The sequence below is a fragment of the Pimephales promelas genome, chromosome 25, assembly GCF_988280905.1.
Source record: "Pimephales promelas chromosome 25, fPimPro1.hap1.1, whole genome shotgun sequence".
NCBI classification, from domain to species: Eukaryota; Metazoa; Chordata; class Actinopteri; order Cypriniformes; family Leuciscidae; genus Pimephales; species Pimephales promelas.
The window spans coordinates 12,141,948-12,164,604 of record NC_142793.1 but is presented as its reverse complement, the minus strand read 5'-3'; the positions used below and the strand labels follow the sequence as shown (position 1 = coordinate 12,164,604).

The window sequence follows — 22,657 nt, the reverse complement described above, 5'->3', positions numbered from 1 at the left end:
ATGATAGAGTGCATGTCACGTTTGATCCATACATGGCTCTGGTTTGATCCAATGAAATTGGGTAGTGGGCGCCCACGTGTCTCTGGTTTAGCCAATGAATGTACACTCTCTTACATTTCATCAGAGAAAGTCTGATTTCATCCAATGAGTATAGAGAAGGCGGGGCTTAGTTGTGTAGCGCGGCTGTTAAGGAAATGTAGCTCGTGTGTTTATGTGCATTAAATGCTCATTTTTTATTGCCAGTAAGATTTATTCACTAATGCGGATTAAACATTTGCAGCTTGGACAGCTAAAGCTCGAGTTTCTACGTGAGTAAATTTTCTTAGACTCGCATTTGTGAACGTGCAGGCGTTTGGTCGCTGCAGTTGTGTTTGTTTGCTACTGCCTTCGGTATTAACGTCAAAAACAATGCCTTTATCTGCTAAAATAACAATAATGAGTGTAATAAACCTTAAATTATTGTATGTGTGCACATATTTAGCTGTTTGCTGTGGCTGTTGGCTTTAGACCATGTATGCTGAATGCATTGAAACAGAAAGCGGTGTAACGTTAACTTACTCATCTTACAAATAAGATAATAATAAACAAAAGGTGTTAAGACACTTTACCATAGTACAAAAGAAATAGAAGCGTGATTAAGTACATGGTGACCATTTATATTTTCAAGAACCGTGTAACTTATATTAGGGTGACCATATTTTGATTACCAAAAACCAGGACACTCGGCCCAGCAAACACATGGGCCAACTCAAATGATACTCGAAGACGTTTACTCAAAGATACCTTATTAATTTCAATACATTTAACGTAGGTTATGCCTCCTCTGTATGGATAGAAAAATGTCATATTGTTATATGAAAACAGGACATGTCCTGGGAAAACAGGACAGTTGGTCACAGTGTATATTCTCTAGTATTTTATGAATTCCATAATTTTTTTTTTTTTTTTTTGCACAGGTCTCGCTGCGTCATGATCCCGCACTCTCGCTGAGATGTCCGGTTGCCAAGGCAACAGCGCCAGCATCACCGGACTGCTGACCTCACTCTGCGACTGCTGCATCTCCGGGTTGTCATGGAAACGTTGCGCTCCAGGCACAGTGTCGCGGGAATCGGCGCGTCGGATCCTCCGCAAGCGTGCGTACGGGGCATTGCTCGCGGGACTATTCCAAGATGGGTTGTCCAAACCGGCACCGCAGGCCCTGACGAAAACACCGTCCCACAATAAAATACTAATGATCTCCTTTGACCTGCGCGTTTCCGGCCACGATGAGGAGGCCGAGAGGTTGGAGGAGCTCCTGGGTCAGCTACGGGACGGGGCGGGGCTGTCCGAACTCGATTCCGTCCTGGAGCTTCTAGTGCAGCTGGCCGGGTCCGTGGCCACACCCCTTCTGTCTTTCAGTCGCGACTACATGCGGCGGGAGCGTCCCGTGCAGCGCAGACCCCCATTGGGCGGGTACCTGAGCAAGGACACACAGCGCTTGGAGGAGAGGGCGTGGTCTTTGATCTGTGGGGAGGAGTGGGGCGTGTTCGGGGGTGTCTGCAGGACCCTGAGCATCATGGACGCCCCACCGGGCACCGGGCTGCTCGGACTGGGGCGCAGACTGGATTTTGAGGAGAAGTTTGACAGAGAGACACGACTGTCATTGTTTGGTGCCCTGCAACACTCCAAAACCACAGATATGGACATCCGACTGGACATGCCGCCCGTTCCCAGTAACGCAGATATCACTGGACTGAGCATACGGGTGAGGATACTAAATATATCTATTCTTCTTTATTATATTTTAGTCTTATCGTTTATGTTGTTGTTCCTGCAGGTTCCTCTGTCTCTGGATCAGTCTGATGACGAAGGCTTCCAGTCTTCCTCTAATCTGACTCCTGATTCCCAGTCCGAGGCGAGTCCCAGCCCTGAGATCGACGTGTGGGAGGCCCTTCGGACGTTCGTGCCCGGGAGACGACGCTGTTGGGAGAACATTGGCTGGTAAGAGAGAGTTTAGCCCCTTTCACACTACAAGCGACAAAGCGTCACAATACCATTCATTTCAATGGGGAGCGGGCATTTCTGGCGAAAGTTGGCGACCGGTGTTGGGCGTGTCTGGCGACGCGACAAAGTTGAGATCTGCTTAACTTTATACAAATGAAGAGCGACTTTCTGGAGCAACAACCAATCGGAGTGAACTCAGTGGAGCGCGTCGCTCTTCAGTTCTGAGTCTGACCGAGGCAAGTTGAACGAGAAGCTCATTTTAGCAGTCAGAAACTGTCCTATAATTTATATAGGTCCTATAATAATTATGTTATATCACTGTCTTCGATAAAGTTTTGTCTATCTATTTATGGTGTATTTTTTTTTTGGGGGGGGGGGGGGGGGTATTTTTTTATTTTATTTACTTCAAAAAGTACCATATTTTCTATGTAAATTATTTGTATGTAAATGAATTACTATGTAGTTTTATTTTTGTAATTTGTTTTAACTACATTAGAGCTAAAACCTAAAGATGAAGTGATTTTGCTGTCACCTGGTGTCTTATTTTAGAACGCTCTAAATTAGTTTTTCCCATTCATTTCTATGGGTGCCCATTTTTGACCCAAATACAAGTTTAAGGAGTTTTTTTTTTCACCCCCTTAACATTGTAAAATTGAGTCAAAAAAATTGTGTGTGTTCAGGAGGCAAAGTTAGGAAAAGTAGCCAAGTCTTGTACCGTTCAGATGAAGGGAAGTATTTTTAAAAAATAAATCAAAACTATTTTGCCCACATTTGTCCAGAATACGGTTTTAGGGTTAAATCTTTGAAATGAGTTTTTATTAATTGCTTTACAAAACAAAACATTCAATGGTATTTTTTTAAGTGATTTTTGTTGAAATTAGGTCAAGAACTGTATTTTGGATTAGATATAATTATTATTATTATTATATAAAACCATTATTAAAGCAAAAATAATCATTCTTATTTTTGTTATAAAGACAGTTCACTTCGTGTATACAGACAGGAGCCATCTTAGAAAATAGTCTCGATAAGTCGATCCCCGAACACCGTTTATACAGTTCAGAAGTTCGCTGAACTTCATACAGTTCAGCTCACTTAGCACGATGTTCGTGGTTTGACTTATCGAGTCTGTTTTCCAAAGATGGCTTCTGTCTGTATAAACAAAGTGAACTGTCTTCATAAAGTATCTTCTTATTAAACGGCCTGTACACTTACAAAGCTCTCAATGCTTCGTTTTGCATGTATGGACCCTCATTATGTTACTGTGTTAGTGTGGGGCTATTTTAAGCCTTGTTAGTGGTATAAACTAGCGATTTCTTTTTACTTAGTAAATGCCCCCATTTAGCATTATATGCTAAACAGTTTTTAGAGATAAAACTCTTTACGTTCGAATATCATGAAAACAAATCTCAGAGAACGGTTGACTAGGTGCCGATGTTTTATTAGACCAAAGGTTCATTTTGCGCCGGAGTTCTCATTTAAGTTGGACAGATGAATGCACGCATTATAATGCACCCCTGCCGAATACTTCAAAAAAAAGTAGTTTGAATATATGGTCCACGTTTGTCTTTTTCTCTCTCTGCTCCAGCCCGCCGGGTCAGAAGGACCCCCCGTACCTGACAGAAGCTGGCAGAGAGGCGTTTGATCAGCTGTACCGGCTGTGGGAAGGAGAAATGAGGAACGTTCTGGCCACACAGACACCGTCACCACTCCTGCCACTGCCACTGGACTGCCAGAGTCAGCTGGTCAAAGATGTGCTCAACGTGCTGATCGGGGTCTCCTCGGCCACGTTTCCTCTCAACGAGGTAATTCAATAAACATCAAAAAAATACATTTGAATTGTAAATGTAAAATAATGATCACATTTCATTGACAAGAACTTTTTTTCTTGACTTTCTCTTTGCGTCATTCTCCACTCAAGGCTAGTGTACAGTTTGATGTCCGTCCGGATATATGTGTGTCCGGGACGTCCCCTGAGAGTGTGTCTCGTCTGCTGGGTGAGCTGGCACAGTACGGCACACACTATCTGCGCCTCAGCCGCTTCTCCCTGAGCAGCGGGAGTCAGAAGGGACTCGTCTTCCAGGTGACGCATGCTGTCAATTCTTACAGTACTCCAGGATTTGTTCCCCATAACAACATTACACTGATTCTTGTGTGTGTGTGTGTGTGTCTCAGGCCTTCACAGGTGGGCTGCGGCGTTACCTGCATTACTACAGGGCGTGTGTGCTGAGCACACCGGCCTCTCTTAGTCTACTAACTATCGCTTGTCATTTCCGCAAACTGGGGCGTCAGCTCAGGTAAATCTTCCCTCTTGTCATGCAATCCACAAATCTGTGGTGTTAAAGGGCTCAGATAAAGGATTTTTTTTTTTAATTATAAAACGGTGTAAACATACTTTGTTTACAATGCAAAACTATTGCCTCATTCCAGTCAGAGCATTTTTGGATACTAAGTGGTAAAAAATGGACTGTGAAATCACTCTTTCACACTAGCTCTGGGACAAAGCCAGATTAATATGATATATATACACACTACCAGTCAAAAGTTTTAGATCTGTAAGATTTTTTGTTTAAAAGAAGTCTCTTCTGCTCACCAAGGCTGTTTTATTTGATGAAAAAAAAAAATGACAAACAGTAATATTGTGAAATATTGTGACAATTTAAAATGAATGTTTTCTATTTTAATATATTTTTATAAGCTGAATTTTCAACATCATTACTGTTGCTGATTACACATCAGTTTTCAGTGTCACATGATCCTTCAGAAATCATTCTAATATGCTGATTTTATGCTCAAAAAACATAAATTATTATTTTCAATGTTGAAAACAGTCGTGCACCATTTCCCCCCCCAAAATTCTTTAATGAATAGAAAGTTCAAAAGAACAGCATTTATTTAAAATATAATCTTTTCTAACATTATAAATGTCTTTACTGTAACTTTTGGTCAATTTAACTCATCCTTGATGTATTTTCTAATTTCTTTCCCCCAAAAATAAAAAATATATTCTTACTGACCCCAAACTTTTGAATGGTAGTGATTAATGTTACAAAGGCTTTTCCATTTCAGATCAATTCTGTTCTTTTTAACTTTCTATTCATCAAAGAATCCTGAAATAAAAATGTAAAAAACTGTTTTCAACATGGATAATAATCATAAATATTTCTTGAGCATCATATTATAATAATTTCTGTAGGATCATGTGACACTGAAGACTGGAGTAATGACGCTGTAAATTCAGCTTTGATCACAGGAATAAATTACACTTCACTATATATTCACATAGAAAACCACTGTTTTAAATTGTAATAATATTTCACAATATTACTGTTTTTTTTTTTTTTTTTTTTTTCGTTTTTTTGTTGTTTTTTTTATCAAATAATTGCAGCCTTGGTGAGCAGAAGAGACTTCTTTTAAAAACATAAAAAATCTTACCGATCAAAAACTTTTGACCGGTAGTATATATGTATATGTGTATTTCTATATAGATGATTATGCATTAAATTAAATTGTATAATAGGCTTAATTATATAATATAATTAAGTCATGTATTATATATAATTTTATACAAAATTGTGGTTTGGTTGTGGTTTGGTTTTTATATATAATTTATATATATATATGAAGAGTTCAGATGCAAAAGCCTCTAAGTGCCATTTGAAATTTTCTTCTAAAATTATCATTTTTATCAAGCCTGTATATTTAAGTTCAGTAATTTCACTTAAATGGCAATGAGGATTACCTACTAATTGTTATTTAAGTGAAATTACTGAACCTAAATATACAAGTTTGACAAAAATGGTCATTCTAGAACAAAATTTCAAATGGCACTTAGAGGCTTTTGCATCTGAACTCTTCATATATATATATATATATATATATATATATATATCATTAATTGTGTGTATATATATATAAAATGATAATGTAAAAAAATCTAAAATTATTTAATAAAAAATGTTTAATGTTTTGTCTCGGGACACAGTGAAAGTGTCGGCAGGGCAAGTACAAATCTAAACTACCTGGCCTGACTGGTTGAGCACAAAACTGATTCCTAAGTGACGTTATTAATGGACATCAGGAGGAGAAAAATAAGTATGTAGTCTGTCAGAAGAAAATCAGTTTCAGCAGATGTTAATCCATGTCCTGTATGTGTTCATCAGGTATCTGTCAGAACTGTGCTGTGTGGATGGAATCGCCGGTGTGGGACGAGCAACGTTCCCCATGGTAAGAAGCACTCATTCTTCTGACAGACACAATAGCTTTGAGTTTGAAGATGTTGTTTTCAGCTCAGAAGTGTTGTAGGCAGGTCTGCGGTGCTGTTTGTGTAATTGGCTGTGTGATGTCTGTGTTTAGGGTGTAAAACTGCTGTCGTGTCTGTATAATGAAGCTCAGAGTAACTGCAGTAATGAGAATCATCCGGTGCTGCTGTCGCTGCTGAAGAGCAGCTGTGAGCCGTACACGCGGTGAGAAACTCATCTCCTCCATCACGATTTACTTATTTATCTATTACACAAGAAGGTCACTTAAGAGCAGAGTGCTTTTTTGACAGACCATATTTTTCCGACTGATTGATACTATGAAATGGTTTCTGTAGTGTCTGGCTGCCATTAAGTGCACAACAGAGATTCTTTGCTATTATTCACTCATCTTCAACTGTTGTTTTTCTTGTGCTACATGAATCCTCATACTGCTTTTTTCTCATACAACCACATCTGTCAAGCTGCATTTTGGTTGTGGTTCAGCTCTGTGTGACTGTGCAGATGAATATGGTTCTTTCTCATAACTAAAAAAGAGGGAGATACATTCACTACTAGGCTAGAGATATATCCAGTTTAGATGGAAAGGATCTTAATCTGTCTAGCTGAAGACGTTACTGTAGCTTTACCCATTAATAGACACGGTACTTCCTTAAAAACAAATTCCAGAACAGCGCTTTCTTAAAAACTATAATGAAATGACCCTACACATTCGATATTGGTTTACAGTGAATGACCAAGAGCTACATATTTATCTTTTCAATAACATATTACTCATCTGTTGAGTAATACAAACACTATTGTTGTTTTTGGCGGCCTGTTTTCATTTTAGTTTTAGTCTAGTCTTTGTGTCAAGCTGACATTTTAGTTTTTAGTTTTAGTCACGTACATACTCTTTTTAGTCTAGTCTAATTTTAGTCGACGAAAACTGATGACATTTTTGTCTAGTTTTAGTCGACGAAAGACATAGTCTAGTTTTAGTCAATGAAAATTGTATTTTAGTCTCTTTTTAGTAGGCAATTTTATTTAACCCAGTCAATATATAAGTAGCCTAGCCTACCTAGTAGTAGGCTAGCCTATAGACAAAACCACATTTTTCTTTTAGCCAAACCCATTTCAAACAATCTTATCTTCTCATAACTTTCTGTGTTTATTATGTTCTGTGTTTGTTCAAAATTGAACTGCTCCATGTCCAGCTTTCTCGCTTATTGTTACAACTAACCTCTGCCACTCCCACACCAGACTCGCGTCAAAGTAGCCAGAGCAACTTTACTCTATTTACAGATAATACGAGACGCGCACGGACGAGTGGCACGTACGCAATTTCCCACAAAGACCTTCGCCTTAGCCTAGTTAAAACCAGTTAAAACTGTTGTAACTAAGTTATGGTCTGGCAAAGGGTCATAGACAAATCATTTCCAGAGGGGTGTCGCCAACGAACGTCGCGGGTAGACTTAAAACCAATTAGAGCGATGAAGGAGATGACGTTTGCAGAGCGGCGGAGAAACTCATAGTGTTTTTCTTTGCTCGGTTTTTAACAAAAAGGAAACGTTCAAAACGCTTAAAACAGACGCGATAGCTGATTCGAACGAGTGATGTTCGACGGCGGCATCCATCTTTGTAATGTACTGTATACTTTCAAAATCCCAGCGCTCTCGTCATCGTGTAAACCCCGCCCCAACGTTTCTGATTGGTGCCTCGATTTCAACGGATTGGAAATGGGCTAACTTTCTGAACTAACTTTCAGAGCAAATCTAAATTTGCCGGAAGTTGTCTGAGTTTTCCCAGGGTACCATCCCTTCAGCTCTCAAATATAAAGGCTTATAAGAGGCTTACCATAGTGAATCCGGGTCAAAATCACAACAAAAACACATGACTCATTTAAATTTAGCTAATTTTGACCAAAAAAGTTACATAGTGTACCTTTAACTTAATGTCTGTGTTGGTGTGTAGGTTTGTTTCGGACTGGGTGTACGGTGGCGTCTTCCGTGACGTTTATAAAGAGTTTATGATTGAGGTCAATGAGGATTATCTGACCCACAGAGGTGAGTTTCTCAATCTCACACTTTCGTTTAATGTTGAATGTTTAGATTTCTTGATAAATCCATTCATTTTTTGCTGCATTATTTAATTAAAATGTGTGCAGTTAAATCAATGAGAACAGTCTTAAAATCAATATGTCAGTTATGCAGAACTGAATGAATCTCTGCCCCCTCAGATAAGAACTTTTGGACGCAGGGCTACACTCTCATTTCGCGGGATGCAGAGGACTGTGTGCCGGTGTTTCTCAAACACATTGCAAACGATGTTTACGTCTGCGGGAAAACAATCAATCTTCTGAAAATCTGCTGCCCACAGGTGCTCCTCAAACACTTTACAACGCTTTAACTGCCTTTCAGAAGTTTGGGGTCAGGAAGATCTTTTATGTTTTTGAAAAAATGTCTCTACTCACCGAGGCTGCATTTTGTTTGATCCAAAATGCAGTTAAAAATTAAGATTGTGAAATATGATTACAATTTAAAAGAAAATAGTTAATTTATTCCTGTGATCAAAGCTGAGTCTTCAGAGTCACATGATCATTCTAATATGGTGATTTGATGCTCAAAAAACATTTATTTTCAATGTCGAAAACAGTAGTGCTGCTTAATATTTTTTGTTGAAATTTAGATTTTTCAGGATTCTTTAAATGAAGAAAATGTTCAAAAGAATGGCATTTATTTGAAATATAACATTTGTAACATTATAAATGTCTTTACTTTCACTTTTGATGAATTTCATGCATCTTTACTGAGTAAATATTTTTCAGAGGTGATTTTCGGAAGTTCAAGATTTAACTCCATCTGTCCATTTAAACAGCACTACATCTTCTGGTCGGATATACCAGTGCCCAGGATCGCTGTGACGTTTTCCCTGCAGGAAGTTGAGGAGATTGAGAGAGACTGTGCCGTGTACCGAGGGCGAATGGAGACTATTGCAAGGCATAGCGCCATCAGCAGGGAGGAGAAGGTACTGCACCTGTCATGCTGCTCCGCTTACCACTGATATATAGTTAAGTAATTATGAGGTTTTCAAAATAGCTCATCCAGGTTAAGTGTTTATATGTCTGAAGTATGCTCACTATATTTAGAGACCCAATAACTGTGTGGTGCCCGTACTGTTGGCATGGCAACAGATGAGATTTTAAAATCTGGTCCATTAACCCAGTTTCATCAGGACACTGTGACCTGGGCTAAAATCTGCTTCATTGTTTTGCGTTGAAGTCTGTCTTCCTTTATTTTCCCTTTCTCTCTATAAGGCCATGCGGACTGAACAGGCTCGACAGGAGCTCATTAACCAGGTCAGAGAGACAGCGGCCAAGACCCTGGAGAGAATCAGAGGTCAGAAATCTGTCCCTTCAAAACCCAAGCACGCACACGCATGCACCTGATGCTGTTAGCAGCTTCTGTCTGGGTAAAATTAGTCTTGCGTAGCCAGACTTGACTTTCATCATAGGCCCTGTCCCAAATAGCAGCCTTCTGAATTAAAGGAGAAATGGGCTTAAAGGGACTCTGTGTAGATTTTTAGGTATTTTATTATCTGAAATCAATATTTTTATTCATAAATATGTCCTCAATGGTGTACAAATACCTCTGCAAATTATCTGACTTATCCTCGTAAATGAAGAATTTATTATCTTTATGTACATGGGACGGGTAGGTTCACGGAGGCTTCCATGTCCGTTCCGCCATCTTGAAAACTATAATAGCAGAGAGGGTCAAAAAGTACCACCAGCCAAACGCGTTTCCACAACGCGTTTTCGTTCAGACTCAGAGCCATCGTCACGTCACATTGAGAGGCGCATTCCCTGCAAGTTTAAACGGCTGCATTGCACTCCTATGATTGCTGATTGCTCTTTTGCTCTATTATTTGTTGCGGACCATATGCCGAGTCACAGGAGAATGCATCCTCATCGCAAAAAAAGGCCAGACTTGAACGAAAAAGGAAACGTGACCGGAGATTGCAAAAAACACGGCCATTAATTTTTCCGTCATAAAATTAATCGGGTATGGTTCGATTTTCTGCGTTTTTCGCATCCAGAGCCAGCATTTTGAGAGGTCTTTTGACAATTCAGGGCCGGGGGAGCTCGTCCTCAAATCATTGAACATTATGCGCCGTGCTTTCAGTTTCGGTTTTCAATTCGATCAAGTGTTTATGTTCTCTTCTCTAAAGCTATTGGATTATGAAATTAATAAACCTCCCCTTTCAATCAGATTGAAATTTAGGATCGAATAAGGTGTGATTGAGCAGCCTATTCGATAACTAATGTATTATTTGGGCACAATATATACACAATACATACACAATAACAGCCTAGCTGTTCTGTCTGCCCAGCGCTTCCACAGGGCCGCGCGCGGGTGTGTGTGTGTTTGTGTGTGTCCATACCTGGTCCATACCAGACACACTGCCAGTCTCCGTTCAGAATCGATTGGTTCACGGAAATTGGTGGTCTTGTTTTTAATATGTGGCTCCAGAATCGCTAGCAGAGCATCAAACTGTCCCGCTGACATTCTGAGGTAAATTTTGAATCGCTCAGGATAAATCCTCTCGGCGCAATTTCAGGATTGGATGGATATTTTCTATTTCTTCTCTTTTCAATATGAGAGAGGGCAAAAATCATGCTCACTGCTTGACGAATCCATTTGGTATTTTTGCGTTTTTCCCCGCAAAGGTTTAATAAATACGCAACGGACTCGGTGTGCAAGGTTTCTATGCGTGACGAATTTTTAGGCTGACGTACAGGAAAATACGCATACGAAAATTTCGTACTCAGTGTGCAATGGCCTTAAATATCGGGATAGCGTTTTCAACCGTGGAAATAGCTAATGCAGCAGAAAGATTTCAGAAGAGACGCTGAAGTTGCCTGCTTTCTCCTCGACAGGTTAGTCAATGTTACAGTCTGACTTAATTTTTTTGTCATTGCTTGGTTGTGTACTTTATTATATAGACAGTATAACATTTATAGGTAAAAAAGTTAAACAAGGTCTTTGATGAATAGCAGCTATTGACTACTTTACTCGCAGCTATTGTGAAGGAAGGTGCTAAAAACAAGGTTTGTAAGTTAATTCTTTATAACCTATAAATTCAGTAAGAATATAGAGATAATGATTGTAAGAAAATATTGCTCTCTGTAAGATTTTCTATAGCTTTCTTTTTATATATAAATGATCAATTAGCTAAAATTGTGATTTTGCTATGTGGATAAGATTGTACAGAGAATTAAAATTAATTTATACAGCTAGACACATAAATTGTACACATAAGTTAACACATAAGTTGCTGTTTTTTTTTTTAAGTTACAAACCTGTTCACCCGGAGAAAAACTCGATGAAGTGATACTACAAGACATCCTGTCATAGCATTTTTGGTACATAACGGCAACCGTAGATGCAATACGCACTTGAAAATGCGAGGCGCTGGAGAGCAAAATTCGTTTGGATGCAAAATAATATTTAACCACTAGATGGGGGTATTTCCTACACAGAGTCCCTTTAAGGGCCAGGAAGTTCACGTTGGACAGATACACTTTTCTACTCATCATGACCAAAAGCTTTTTTGTTTAGTTTAAAGGGATACTCCACTTTTTTTTGGAAATAGGCTCATTTTACCACTCCCCCAGAGTTAAACAGTTGGGTTTTACCGTTTTCAAATCCATTCAGGCGATTTTCTGATATTTAGAAGAATAACAGTAAACAGACAGTTTCTGGTCTCATTGACTTCCATAGTATATTTTTTCTCCTACTATGGAAGTCAATAAGACCAGAAACTGTCTGGTTACTGATATTCTTCTAAATATCAGAAAATCAGCTGAATGGATTTGAAAACGGTAAAAGTGGAGTATCCCTTTAAGTTTAAAAATAAAAAAAGTGTGTGGATAAAATCTTATTCGAAGTATTAAAAAAACTCATGCTTTTAAAATAACACTAAAGTAAACAATGTTTTTTTACGCGAGGGGGACACAGTTGTTCTCCTCGTGGAGGTCAAGTATTAATTATCAGGAAGACCAGCGAGAGGGAGTTCCTCCCCACAGAGTCAGATGAATGAAGTTTACAAGCTGACGTCCCGCTGTTTTCACTCTCGCCCCCTGCAGGCCGCCAGGTGTCGCAGCGTCTGGCGGAGGAGGCCCAGAAGAGAGAGCGGTTTGAAGAGATGAAACAGCAGCTGGAACTCGACCAGGAGGTGAGAAGCATATTAATAACCAGTCAGTAAAAGCGTCTTCAGCGGCTCTAACTTATGTCGATGTGGTTTCAGTGGCGTAGTGCTGCGAAACGGAAGGAGCAGGAAGATGATTTCGGCTACGCTCGGGAGCTCAGAGACCGAGAGCAGAGGCTGCAGGCCCTCGAGGAGCAGCTGGAGCGCCGGGCACGGTGAGCGACATACAGTAACACTCAGAACAAAAAAACAACGATTGAGGCTGATGCTATAGAGCGCAGCAGTGACCTCCCACAGGAACTGTATTTCCCTTTCATGTTCTCCACAGGCCTTTGAGCAAATTATTCAGTAAAGCAGTATGTGCCATTATCATACTGCATTCAGTAAAGCAGTATAAACCAAAACAGCTCTCAGATGAGTCATAACTTTACAAAATTTGATTTAAATCTTAAGGATAAAAGACAAAGGTACAAGATTATGCTCTCTTATGAGTAAATTAACCACTCATCCCGTTAATCATCACTTGTGCTCTGCATTTCACCCATTTAAGTGCACACACATACATCAGTATCAATTGAACACACGCACACACACCGTGAACAACACACACCCAGAACAGTGGGCAGCTATTTTTGATAGATATCTATTTCACTGAGAAGATAATTAAGTTTCTATAAGAGAATTAATACTTTTTTTGGACTGTTGTACTTCATAAAAGGACTCAAATATCCAGAGAGATCAGAGGCATTAAGGAAATTCAGAATGAAATGATGTATTTTCTGTGTTCAGGATGGATCTGATCGCTCAGTATGGTCAGTTATCAGAAGCCGCTGCTAGACGAGAGCTCAGAGCCATGTGGAAGGTGCAGAGGATGAAACTCGACGAGCGCAGAATGAACTTCCTGCAGCAAGAGCAACAGAACGTACAGGTCTGATATCAGCAGAGTTTGGGTTATTGCATTATTATTGGAATGGTTTTCATTAGTTATATTAAATTAGTATTCATTTTATAATCATATTGTAACTTTATTAAAAATATATTTATTTGTAATGAGTATGTTTTGTATCTTTCTCTGATAATTGCAATAGGTATATTGTTATTATTTGTCATTTTATACATTTTCCATTAATTATTGTTACTAAAATATATTTAGTTATATTTCGAATTTTTGTTTACTGTAAAAGTGCGTTTTTTTTTTGGTTTTTTTTCCTTTGTAACAAAAAAAAATGTTTTAGGAACTTATTTGACTAAAATTTATTATTAATTTATTTTTTACAAGAAAATTATTAAAAAAAAATATATTACATTTTTCAATTGCAATGATACTGTAGCTAGATACTACACTAACACAAACTTTTTTGGTGTCATGTGTAAGTCTCCAGTTCTCAGTTTATGCACCATCCTTTCTAAGTTCCTCAAACTACCAGTCTGCTAGTTGTACTTGCATCAGTAATCATATGTCCAGTAGTTAGCAAAGGGTATATGTTAGCATCATCCATGAAAGTACTGTTTTAAAGGGGACATCTTTATATCTGAGGTGTTATGATTTCTGTTCAGGCTCTTCTGGAGAAGTTTCCTTTAGGTCTGGAGGGCCCCCCTCCGAAAACAGCCTACAAACATCAGTCTGCACAACTACACACTGAGGTCTGTGTGCTGTTATTTACATATACACATCTATAGTGTCATAAATGTAGTTTAAACTGTTGTAATTGTTTACATTTTACAGCAGAATCTTGGTGAACAGCTAACGGCAGATCCTCTTATCCCAGAATCCCAGAATGATGAAATGCATGCTCTCATATCAGATGGAATTGACATTGCTGACTTCCTCCCCAAGCCTCCACGCCTCCCTGACAGTGGTGCCGTGACCCAGGCCCTCCAGGACATTGGTTCTGACCTGCTACAGTTTCCTCAGAAACCCCACCTACTTGGACAAAATGTTTCTGAAGTCCTAGAGTCAGTCCCTGTGCCTTGTCCATATGGACAAGCATCCAAGTCCAGCTTCCAATTGGGTCAGTTCAATCCAGAGGTGTCCGTAGGTAAGCCCAAGGCTAGTGTTCATGGACACCCCTCACAGAGCTCAGTGCAGCTGGGAGACTCCACTGCCTCGGGGTGGAACAAGGGTCCAATCCGTTCGTTGTCAAACACCTCTACACAAACCACTCAAGGGCGAACATGTGAGGCAGAAAAACAACTAACTGGAGAAGAGACAGGAACAGAGCCCTCGGCGGCCAGCACAGGTTCAGAGCCAAAGCAAGCCACACAGGAGCCAACAGAGAAAGCCAAGTCCTGTGAGAGTGTCAGCCAGCCCTCTCACTGTTCTCAGCCAGAGGAAGAACAATCTGTGTCTCCTCTCATAAGCTTCCATGAGTCAGAGTCTGATACTCATACGAGAAATAACAGTCGTGATCCTGCTCCAGCACTGATCTTATCCCTGTCCTCCTCTGATATCCGTGGCCTGATATCCTCTGACGCTCATATAAGGGTTGGCGAACATGTTTCTGAAGTGACCAATCTCATCCCTACCGCTAATATTCATGGCCACGCCTCTGATGCTCATATAAGGGTTGGTGAACATGTTTCTGAAGTGATCAATCTCATCCCTACCGCTAATATTCATGGCCACGCCTCTGATGCCAACATAAGAGTTGGCGAACATGTTTCTGAGGTAACCACTTCTATTCCAACCCCTAACATCCATGGCCACGCCTCTGATGCCCATATAAGGGTTGGCGAACATGTTTCTGAAGTGACCAATATTATCCCTACCGCTAATATTCATGGCCACGCCTCTGATGCCCACATAAGGGTTGGTGAACATGTTTCTGAGGTAACCACTTCTATTCCAACCCCTAACATCCATGGCCACGCCTCTGATGCCCATATAAGGGTTGGCGTACATGTTTCTGAGGTAACCCCTTCTATTCCAACCCCTAACATCCATGGCCACGCCTCTGACGCCCATATTAGGATTGGCGAACATGTTTCTGAGTTAACCCCTTCTCTTCCAACCCCTAATATCCATGGCCACGCCTCCGATGCCTATAAAAGTGTTGCCGCACATGTTTCTGAGGTAACCCCTTCTCTTCCAACCCCTAACATCCATGACCACGCCTCTGACGCCCATATAAGGATTGGTGAACGTGTTTCTGAGGTAACCCCTTCTCTTCCAACCCCTAATATCCATGGCCACGCCTCTGACACCCATATAAGTGTTGCCGCACATGTTTCTGAGGTAACCACTTCTCTTCCAACCCCTAACATCCATGACCAGGCCCATATAAGGGTTGACAAACATGTTTCTGAAGTGACCAATGTCATCCCTACTGCTAATATTCATGGACACGCCTCTGATGCCCATATAAGGGTTGGCGAAAATGTTTCTGAGGTAACCACTCCTCTTCCAACCCCTAACATCCGTGGCCACGCCTCTGATGCCCATATAAGGGTTGGCGAACACATTTCTGAAGTAAATACTCATATCCCTATTGCTAATATCCATGGCCATGCCTCTGACGCCCATATAAGGATTGGCGAACACATTTCTGAAGTAAATACTCATATACCTATCGCTAATATTCATGGCCATGCCTCTGATGCCCATATAAGGATTGGCGAACACATTTCTGAAGTAAATACTCATATTCCTATTGCTAATATTCATGGCCACGCCTCTGATGCCCATATAAGGATTGGCGAACACATTTCTGAAGTAAATACTCATATCCCTACCGCTAATATTCATGGCCACGCCTCTGACGCCCATATAAAGGTGGGTGAGTTTGTGTCAGATGTCGCCGCCTCTTGCCCACTTTTGGGCAAATTTGGTCACTCTTCTGACAGCACTCTTAAAGTGGGTTGTGTGATGCCAGACGCTGCCCTTTCATCCACCCCTCTGCCTGGCAGCGCTTTCGGACATGCGTCGGACTCCATGCTAACATTGGGGTGTGTTGTATCTGGCGCAGACCCTCAGCGCTCTGCATTGCCTGGAAGTGAGTTTGGACATTCCTCACAGTCTACCTTGGGTAGTGGGTGTGTGGTCAGTGGGATTGAGACTGTTCGACCCAGTTCTCTATACAGCGAAGCCCGCGCGCACACATCAGACTCTGCTCTGGGCATGGGCTGTGTGGTTGGCGGGGTGGTGCCAGGCAGTTTGTATGCTGACAGACTACTGAACAAATTTGACCGAGCATCAGGAGACACAGAGACACCAGCTGACACAGACACCCAGGGTGAGAACGCAACTGCACAAATGTTTAGCACCCTCAGCTACTTTCAGAAAAACGTCAGAATTTAATAAAAAAAAAAGTAACTGCCATTTCATTTAGAAGTGAGATTTTACTCAGGTACAGATTTCTAATTTTAAGAATTATTTATTTTATGATTTTATGGGGTTTTTTTTGTTGATGTCTGTTGGTCATAAACAAAGTAAATTGACTGTGGTTAATGATTTCTTATTTGTATTTGTTATGTTGTAATGCAGCGCCCCCTAGTGAGCTGTTCTCCCTGGATGAGGGACTGTCTGCCTGGGCTCTGGGACTAGGATTGTCCCCTAAAAAGAGTCCAGAGGATCGCTATCTTCTCAGCCTGGCCTCACAGTACCAAGTTGAGCAGTACCAGGACTCATACGGCCTGTTGAGTAAGTACTGGACCATCCTGAACTACTAGAGCTTTCTTTCTTTATATATCAGAAACAGAGAGGTTTGTGTTGTCGTTCCGGCTCTAGCTTCGGCTCCAGAATCTGAGCTGCTGCTTCAGGTCACACGAGGCCCGAACGGCCTACCTGTCGACCCCTCCCTGTACCGGGCCACTGATGCCACTGCTGTTCAACTAAGCGAGATGATGCCACTTCCTGTGCTCATGAAACACTCTGTTACAACACCACTGATTACACAGTATGTAAACTAGAGCTTGGTTAATATATTTGTAGTGTTGTCAAATCGATTGATCGCATTTAACATAAAAGTTTGTTTATTTACTATGTTTCCAAACTTGACTGATTCTGTACACACACACACACACACACACACACACACACACAGGACAAGGGCAAATATCTCTGTATGCTAAACATTCAAATTTGTACATATGAAACTCTCTTTCTCTTAGTGTGTCCATGGTAAATAAGGCCGTGGTGGATTATTTTTTCGTGGAGTTGGGCGTGGAGAAGCATTTTAAGACTCTCAGGCATTTCCTGTTAATGGAGGATGGAGAGTTTGCCCTCTCTCTCAGCGATCAGCTCTTCGAGAAGGTCTAAGCCAGTTTTCACTTACACTAAGCTCAGAAATCTGATGTGAAGAGCTTAAAGGGTCCTATTATGCATGCTTATCTTTCTTTAGTGTGTTATGTTGCTGTTTGAGCATGAAAAAGTTCTGCAAAGTTACAAAGTCCCTCCAGTGCGAGTGTCAGTAAACACTTTTTCTGAACTCCCTGAAACGCCTCCATTGTAGTCTTGAGTTTGCGAACACATTACAGTATTCCTCATTAAAAGAATTCCCGCCTAATACGCCAATAAAGCCTGATTGAGTTGCCTTAGTAGTGTGTTAAAACTCGTGATAATGGTAAGATTTCCCATATCAGAGCACATAGTGCTTTTCAGAAGGAGGGGCTTCATAGAGACAGGAACTAAAAGTGTTACTGACAGACTGCGAAGAGAGGAGCTGCGACAAAGTCAGATATGTGAAAAATAAGTATGAAACCCTATTATAGTAGAGCTTAAAGGGATAGTTCACTTTGTAATTAATTCTTGTTGCGTTTTAGCTTACCTCAAGGGCATCCAAGATGTAGGTGTCTTTGTTTCCTCAGTATTTTCAATTTTGATATTTTTAGGTTAAACCGTTCTTGTCTGTCAGTCATATAATGCAGGTCTATGGTCACCACCTCAAAGAGCATGCACAGAGAAGTCCAAATTAAACATGATTTAATGACTCGTAAATGTAAGTACACATTGATGGCCTGAGACACGAAACGAGCGCTTTGTGTGAGAAAACTAACAGTATTTATATTATAAATGTATTTATATTTTTATTTTTTTATCTTTTATATTATTTTTTTACACGTAGCTGTGGTAACAAGAGGTAAAAACTATATAAATACTGTTCATTTTCTCACACAAACCGCTCGTTTCATGTCTTAGGCCATCAATGTGTACTTAACATTTACGAGTCATTAAATCATGTTAAATTTGGACTTCTCTGTGCATGCTCTTTGAGGTGGTGACCATATACCTCCATTATATGACCGACAGACAAGAACGGTTTGACCTAAAAATATCAAATTTGAAAATACTGCGGAAACAAAGACACCTACATCTTGGATGCCCTTGAGGTCAGCTAAAACATACCAAAAATTAATTTCAAAGTGAACTATCCCTTTAAAAACAAGACTTTGAAAAAGTGCATTATAGGTCTCCTTTAAGACATTTTTACACAAAATTAGATTTAACATTGTAACATGTTTGTAGCATACAAATATTAACGATACTTCTTATTGTGCACCGTGTGTTTAGCTGGGCAGTGGTCAGACCCCTGGCGAGCTGCTCACCCCGCTGGTGTTGAACTCCATTCTGAATAAGGCGTTACAGTACAGCATTCATGGGGACGGCGAGCTGGCGGCTCACTTCACGTTTGCTCTGAGATACCTTCCTGAGATCTTCCACCCTCACGCTCCAGACTCGCTGAACTGTCTCGAGCTCCGATACAAGGTCAGAGACGTTCGCTGTCTTCCTGTAGTATGAAGTTTCTGAAGAGCTGGACATTTTTTCATGGTCTTTCTCTGGTTCTGTAGGTGGACTGGCCAGTGAATATCGTCATCACGGACAGCTGTCTGAATAAATACAACAGACTCTTCTCCTTCCTGCTGCAGCTCAAACACATGGTGTGGTCGCTCCGAGACGTCTGGTTTCACCTCAAGAGAACGGGTAAGATTTCTGCCCCGCTTTTTTACTGTTCTCCACTAAATGTATGAAACAGGTAACAAAGCTACTGTTATTTAAAGCTGTCAGAATGAGTCTGTATAGATTTGTAACAAAACTTAGTGAGCTGCCAACCACATATTATAGTCTGGATGGATTAGATGGTTAGCAAGCAGTCAGATCTTGCAATCCACATGTTGGATGCAGGAGAAATGGCCTGGAATAAAGACTGGAGAGACTTGACACTGGCCAAAGCGATTGGGTCTGAGTATCTCTGAAACGGCAAGGCTTGTGTCGCTCCTGGGGCCTCATGTACGTACAAAAACACGGCGTACGCCAGTTTTCACCTTCACGACCAGATGTACTAACAGTGAAATTAACGTAAGAACGTGAAGTAAACTTCATGTCTGGCGTATGTACATTTGCCTTGATTTTTGTCCGTTGGCGACTCCTAGAGGCAATAAAGTGAAGTGGCAAACATTACACTATAAGAGTTCAAGGTGTTGCCCTTAATAATAACAATAATAACTAATATTTCCTCCTGTCTGTCAGCGCTGGTGAAAGGTGCCGGTCGCTCCGTTCAGTTCCATCAGCTGCAGCTGTACAGACACGAGATGCAGCACTTTGTGAAGGTGATCCAGGGCTACATCGCTAACCAGATCCTCCAGGTGTCCTGGAGCGAGTTCACACACAAACTGAGCAGTGCCAGCGATCTGGACGCCATTCACCGCACACACGCCGAATACCTCAACAGAGCCATCTTCAGGTGAGGACCCGTGTCCCACGTGACATATTCATATTCAGTGATTAATATACAGATATCTAGAGAAATGTTTTATTCTCTCAGGGGTTTGCTGACGGAGAAAGCCGCCCCCGTCATGAACATCATCCACAGCATCTTCAGCCTGATCCTGAAGTTTCGCGGTCAGCTGATCGCACAGCCGTGGGAGCTCCAACAGGGGGAGCCGGTGCACCCCAGCTTCATCGCCATGCAGCAGTCCTACAACACCTTCAAGTATTACTCCCGCTTCCTGTTCAAAGGTGAGCTGCTGCTACAAGTGTAAACGCTGAGAGATCACAGGTGTGACAGGGGCCGATAAGATTAGAGCGACACACCTGCTGACTCAGATACAGGCCGAGATGTGTGTGCCACACCGTCATCAGAACAATGTGAGATATACACTACCGGTCAAAAGTTTTAGATCAGTAAGATTTTTTATTGTTTTTAAATGAAGTCTCTTCTGCTCACCAAGGCTGCTTTATTTGATGAAAATAAAAAATGACAAACGGTAATATTGTGAAATATTACGACAATTTAAAATGACTGTTTTCAATTTTAATATATTTTAAAATGTAATTAGACAGCTGAATTTTCAACATCATTATTCATTACTGTTGCTGATTACATCAGTTTTCAGTGTCACATGATCCTTCAGAAATCATTCTAATATGCTGATTTTATGCTCAAAAAAACTGTATTCAACATGGATAATAATCATAAATGTTTCTTGAGCATCATACTATAATAATTTTGATTCAGCTTTGATCACAGGAATAAATTACACTTCACTATATATTCACATAGAAGTTGTAATAATATTTCACAATATTACTGTTTTTTTTTTTTATCAAATAATTGAAACCTTGGTGTGCAGAAGTATGTTTTTTTCTTTTAAAAACATAAAAAAATCTTACCGATCTAAAACTTTTGACCGGTAGTGTAGCTAAATTGTCACGGTAGTGTAGTCAAAATTATCGTTTTTTCTTGTATGCCAAAAATCATTAGGATAATAATTAAAGATTATGTTCCATAAAGATGTTTTATAAATTTCCAACCGTAAATAAATAAAATATTTATTGTTGTGAGTGAATGCAGCACAATCGCGAAGATAAATGGACAACTTTAAAGGCGATTTTCTCAATGTTTTGATTTATTTATTTTTTTTGGCACCCTCAGATTCCAGATTTTCAAATAGTTGTATATCCGACAAATATTATCCTATCCTAACAAACACCAATGGAAAGCTTATTTATTCAGCTTTAAGATTATGTATACATCTCAATTTAAAAAAAATTAACCCATGTGACTGGTTTTGTGGTCCAGGGTCACATATATGTATGTATGTATGCATGTATATTATTATATATATATATATATATATATATATATATATATATAAATAGGCAAGTAGCTTTCCCACTAATTATGTATACCGGTTGCATTTTTTATATTTTACAATTTATTTTACATGTAAACATGTTATTTTTAACATGTAAACGTGTAACATGTTTCTTAAAATGTTTTATCAACTAATCCAAAAACTATACATTTAATTTCTATTTTATCAAAAAAGTTAAAGTAAATAAAAGTAAAACATTATTTGCAGTAATACATGACAGTTACAAATTCATATATTTTCTCTTGAAAGCGCTGGCAGGACATTACAGATTTATTTGTCATGTTGAGCTCATCCATGCTGAAGATTATCTCAGTTAATTAATCAGACATGTTGAATCTATTGGCATCTTTCTGGTTGTTGTTGAGAATTAAACCACAAATCCCACAAAAATATCTCGTTATTATTGCCGTCATATGCGCAGTTTACAAGACGAGACGGCGCTGTAAAACTAACCAGATGGCATACTCCTTAAAAAATTAAATTGGCTAAATAAATACTGTATTATCGCCAGCAAAGTCGTCACAAATACAGCTTGTTCTTGAGCAGAGATCCACACAAGCACCAAATGTTCCTGCAGGACCATCAGACGTATAATAAAACAGCTATATTAATCTAAAGGGTCCATATCACACACTTGTATGGCATTTTATCATTCCTTAAATGTCAGTCAAGATTTTTCTTGTGCCAGAATAATTACCATATCTTACTTTTACATGATCATTTTTATCACCAATAAAACTGTTTTAATGCTGTTTTAGCCATTTTGTAAATAAACTTTCAAAAGAAGAAAAATCATAATTTAAATTAAAAACATTGAATGGATAATTGTCCCTTTTAACCCGAGTTAAATAAGTGTATATGATCTTCCACAGTGGTGACCAAACTGGTGGATAAAGGCTATCAGCCGCATCTGGAGGACTTCCTGTTACGGATCAACCTCAATAACTACTACAAAGACTCTTGATTGCCCCGTGTGTGTGTATGTGTGTGTGAGCCCTCCTGCTTCAGTGTTCACGTCAGAACGTGTGGTGCGTTTATTGGCAAAGCTGTCCAACGAATGCAAATGGTGTGGTGCGGTGACGCTTTAATGTGGTGTAAAAATAAAATATTTAATTTTTAAATTGCTTTCTCAT

The 22,657-nt window shown here is 39.9% G+C and overlaps 1 protein-coding gene across 2 annotated transcripts; it reads left to right on the top strand.

Moving 5' to 3' along the window:
• Nucleotides 1-148: 148 nt before the first annotated feature.
• tubgcp6 (tubulin gamma complex component 6) lies at nucleotides 149-22,645 on the top strand. 2 transcript variants are annotated; one of them, XM_039666073.2, is made up of 25 exons: nucleotides 149-308; nucleotides 957-1,744; nucleotides 1,817-1,980; nucleotides 3,572-3,788; nucleotides 3,905-4,066; nucleotides 4,159-4,280; nucleotides 6,147-6,210; nucleotides 6,340-6,449; nucleotides 8,196-8,287; nucleotides 8,461-8,600; nucleotides 9,099-9,248; nucleotides 9,538-9,619; nucleotides 12,370-12,458; nucleotides 12,531-12,646; nucleotides 13,221-13,359; nucleotides 13,989-14,075; nucleotides 14,161-16,663; nucleotides 16,915-17,070; nucleotides 17,158-17,326; nucleotides 17,541-17,682; nucleotides 18,940-19,134; nucleotides 19,218-19,350; nucleotides 19,897-20,110; nucleotides 20,192-20,385; nucleotides 22,397-22,645. In XM_039666073.2, the coding sequence occupies exons 2-25, from the start codon at nucleotides 992-994 to the stop codon at nucleotides 22,486-22,488; spliced, it is 6,285 nt and encodes a 2,094-aa protein (XP_039522007.2). In that variant the 5' UTR covers nucleotides 149-308; nucleotides 957-991; the 3' UTR covers nucleotides 22,489-22,645. The 2 variants fall into 2 exon arrangements, with proteins under 2 accessions (XP_039522007.2, XP_039522006.2); XM_039666072.2 differs by having other exon boundaries at nucleotides 14,158-16,663.
• Nucleotides 22,646-22,657: the final 12 nt, after the last annotated feature.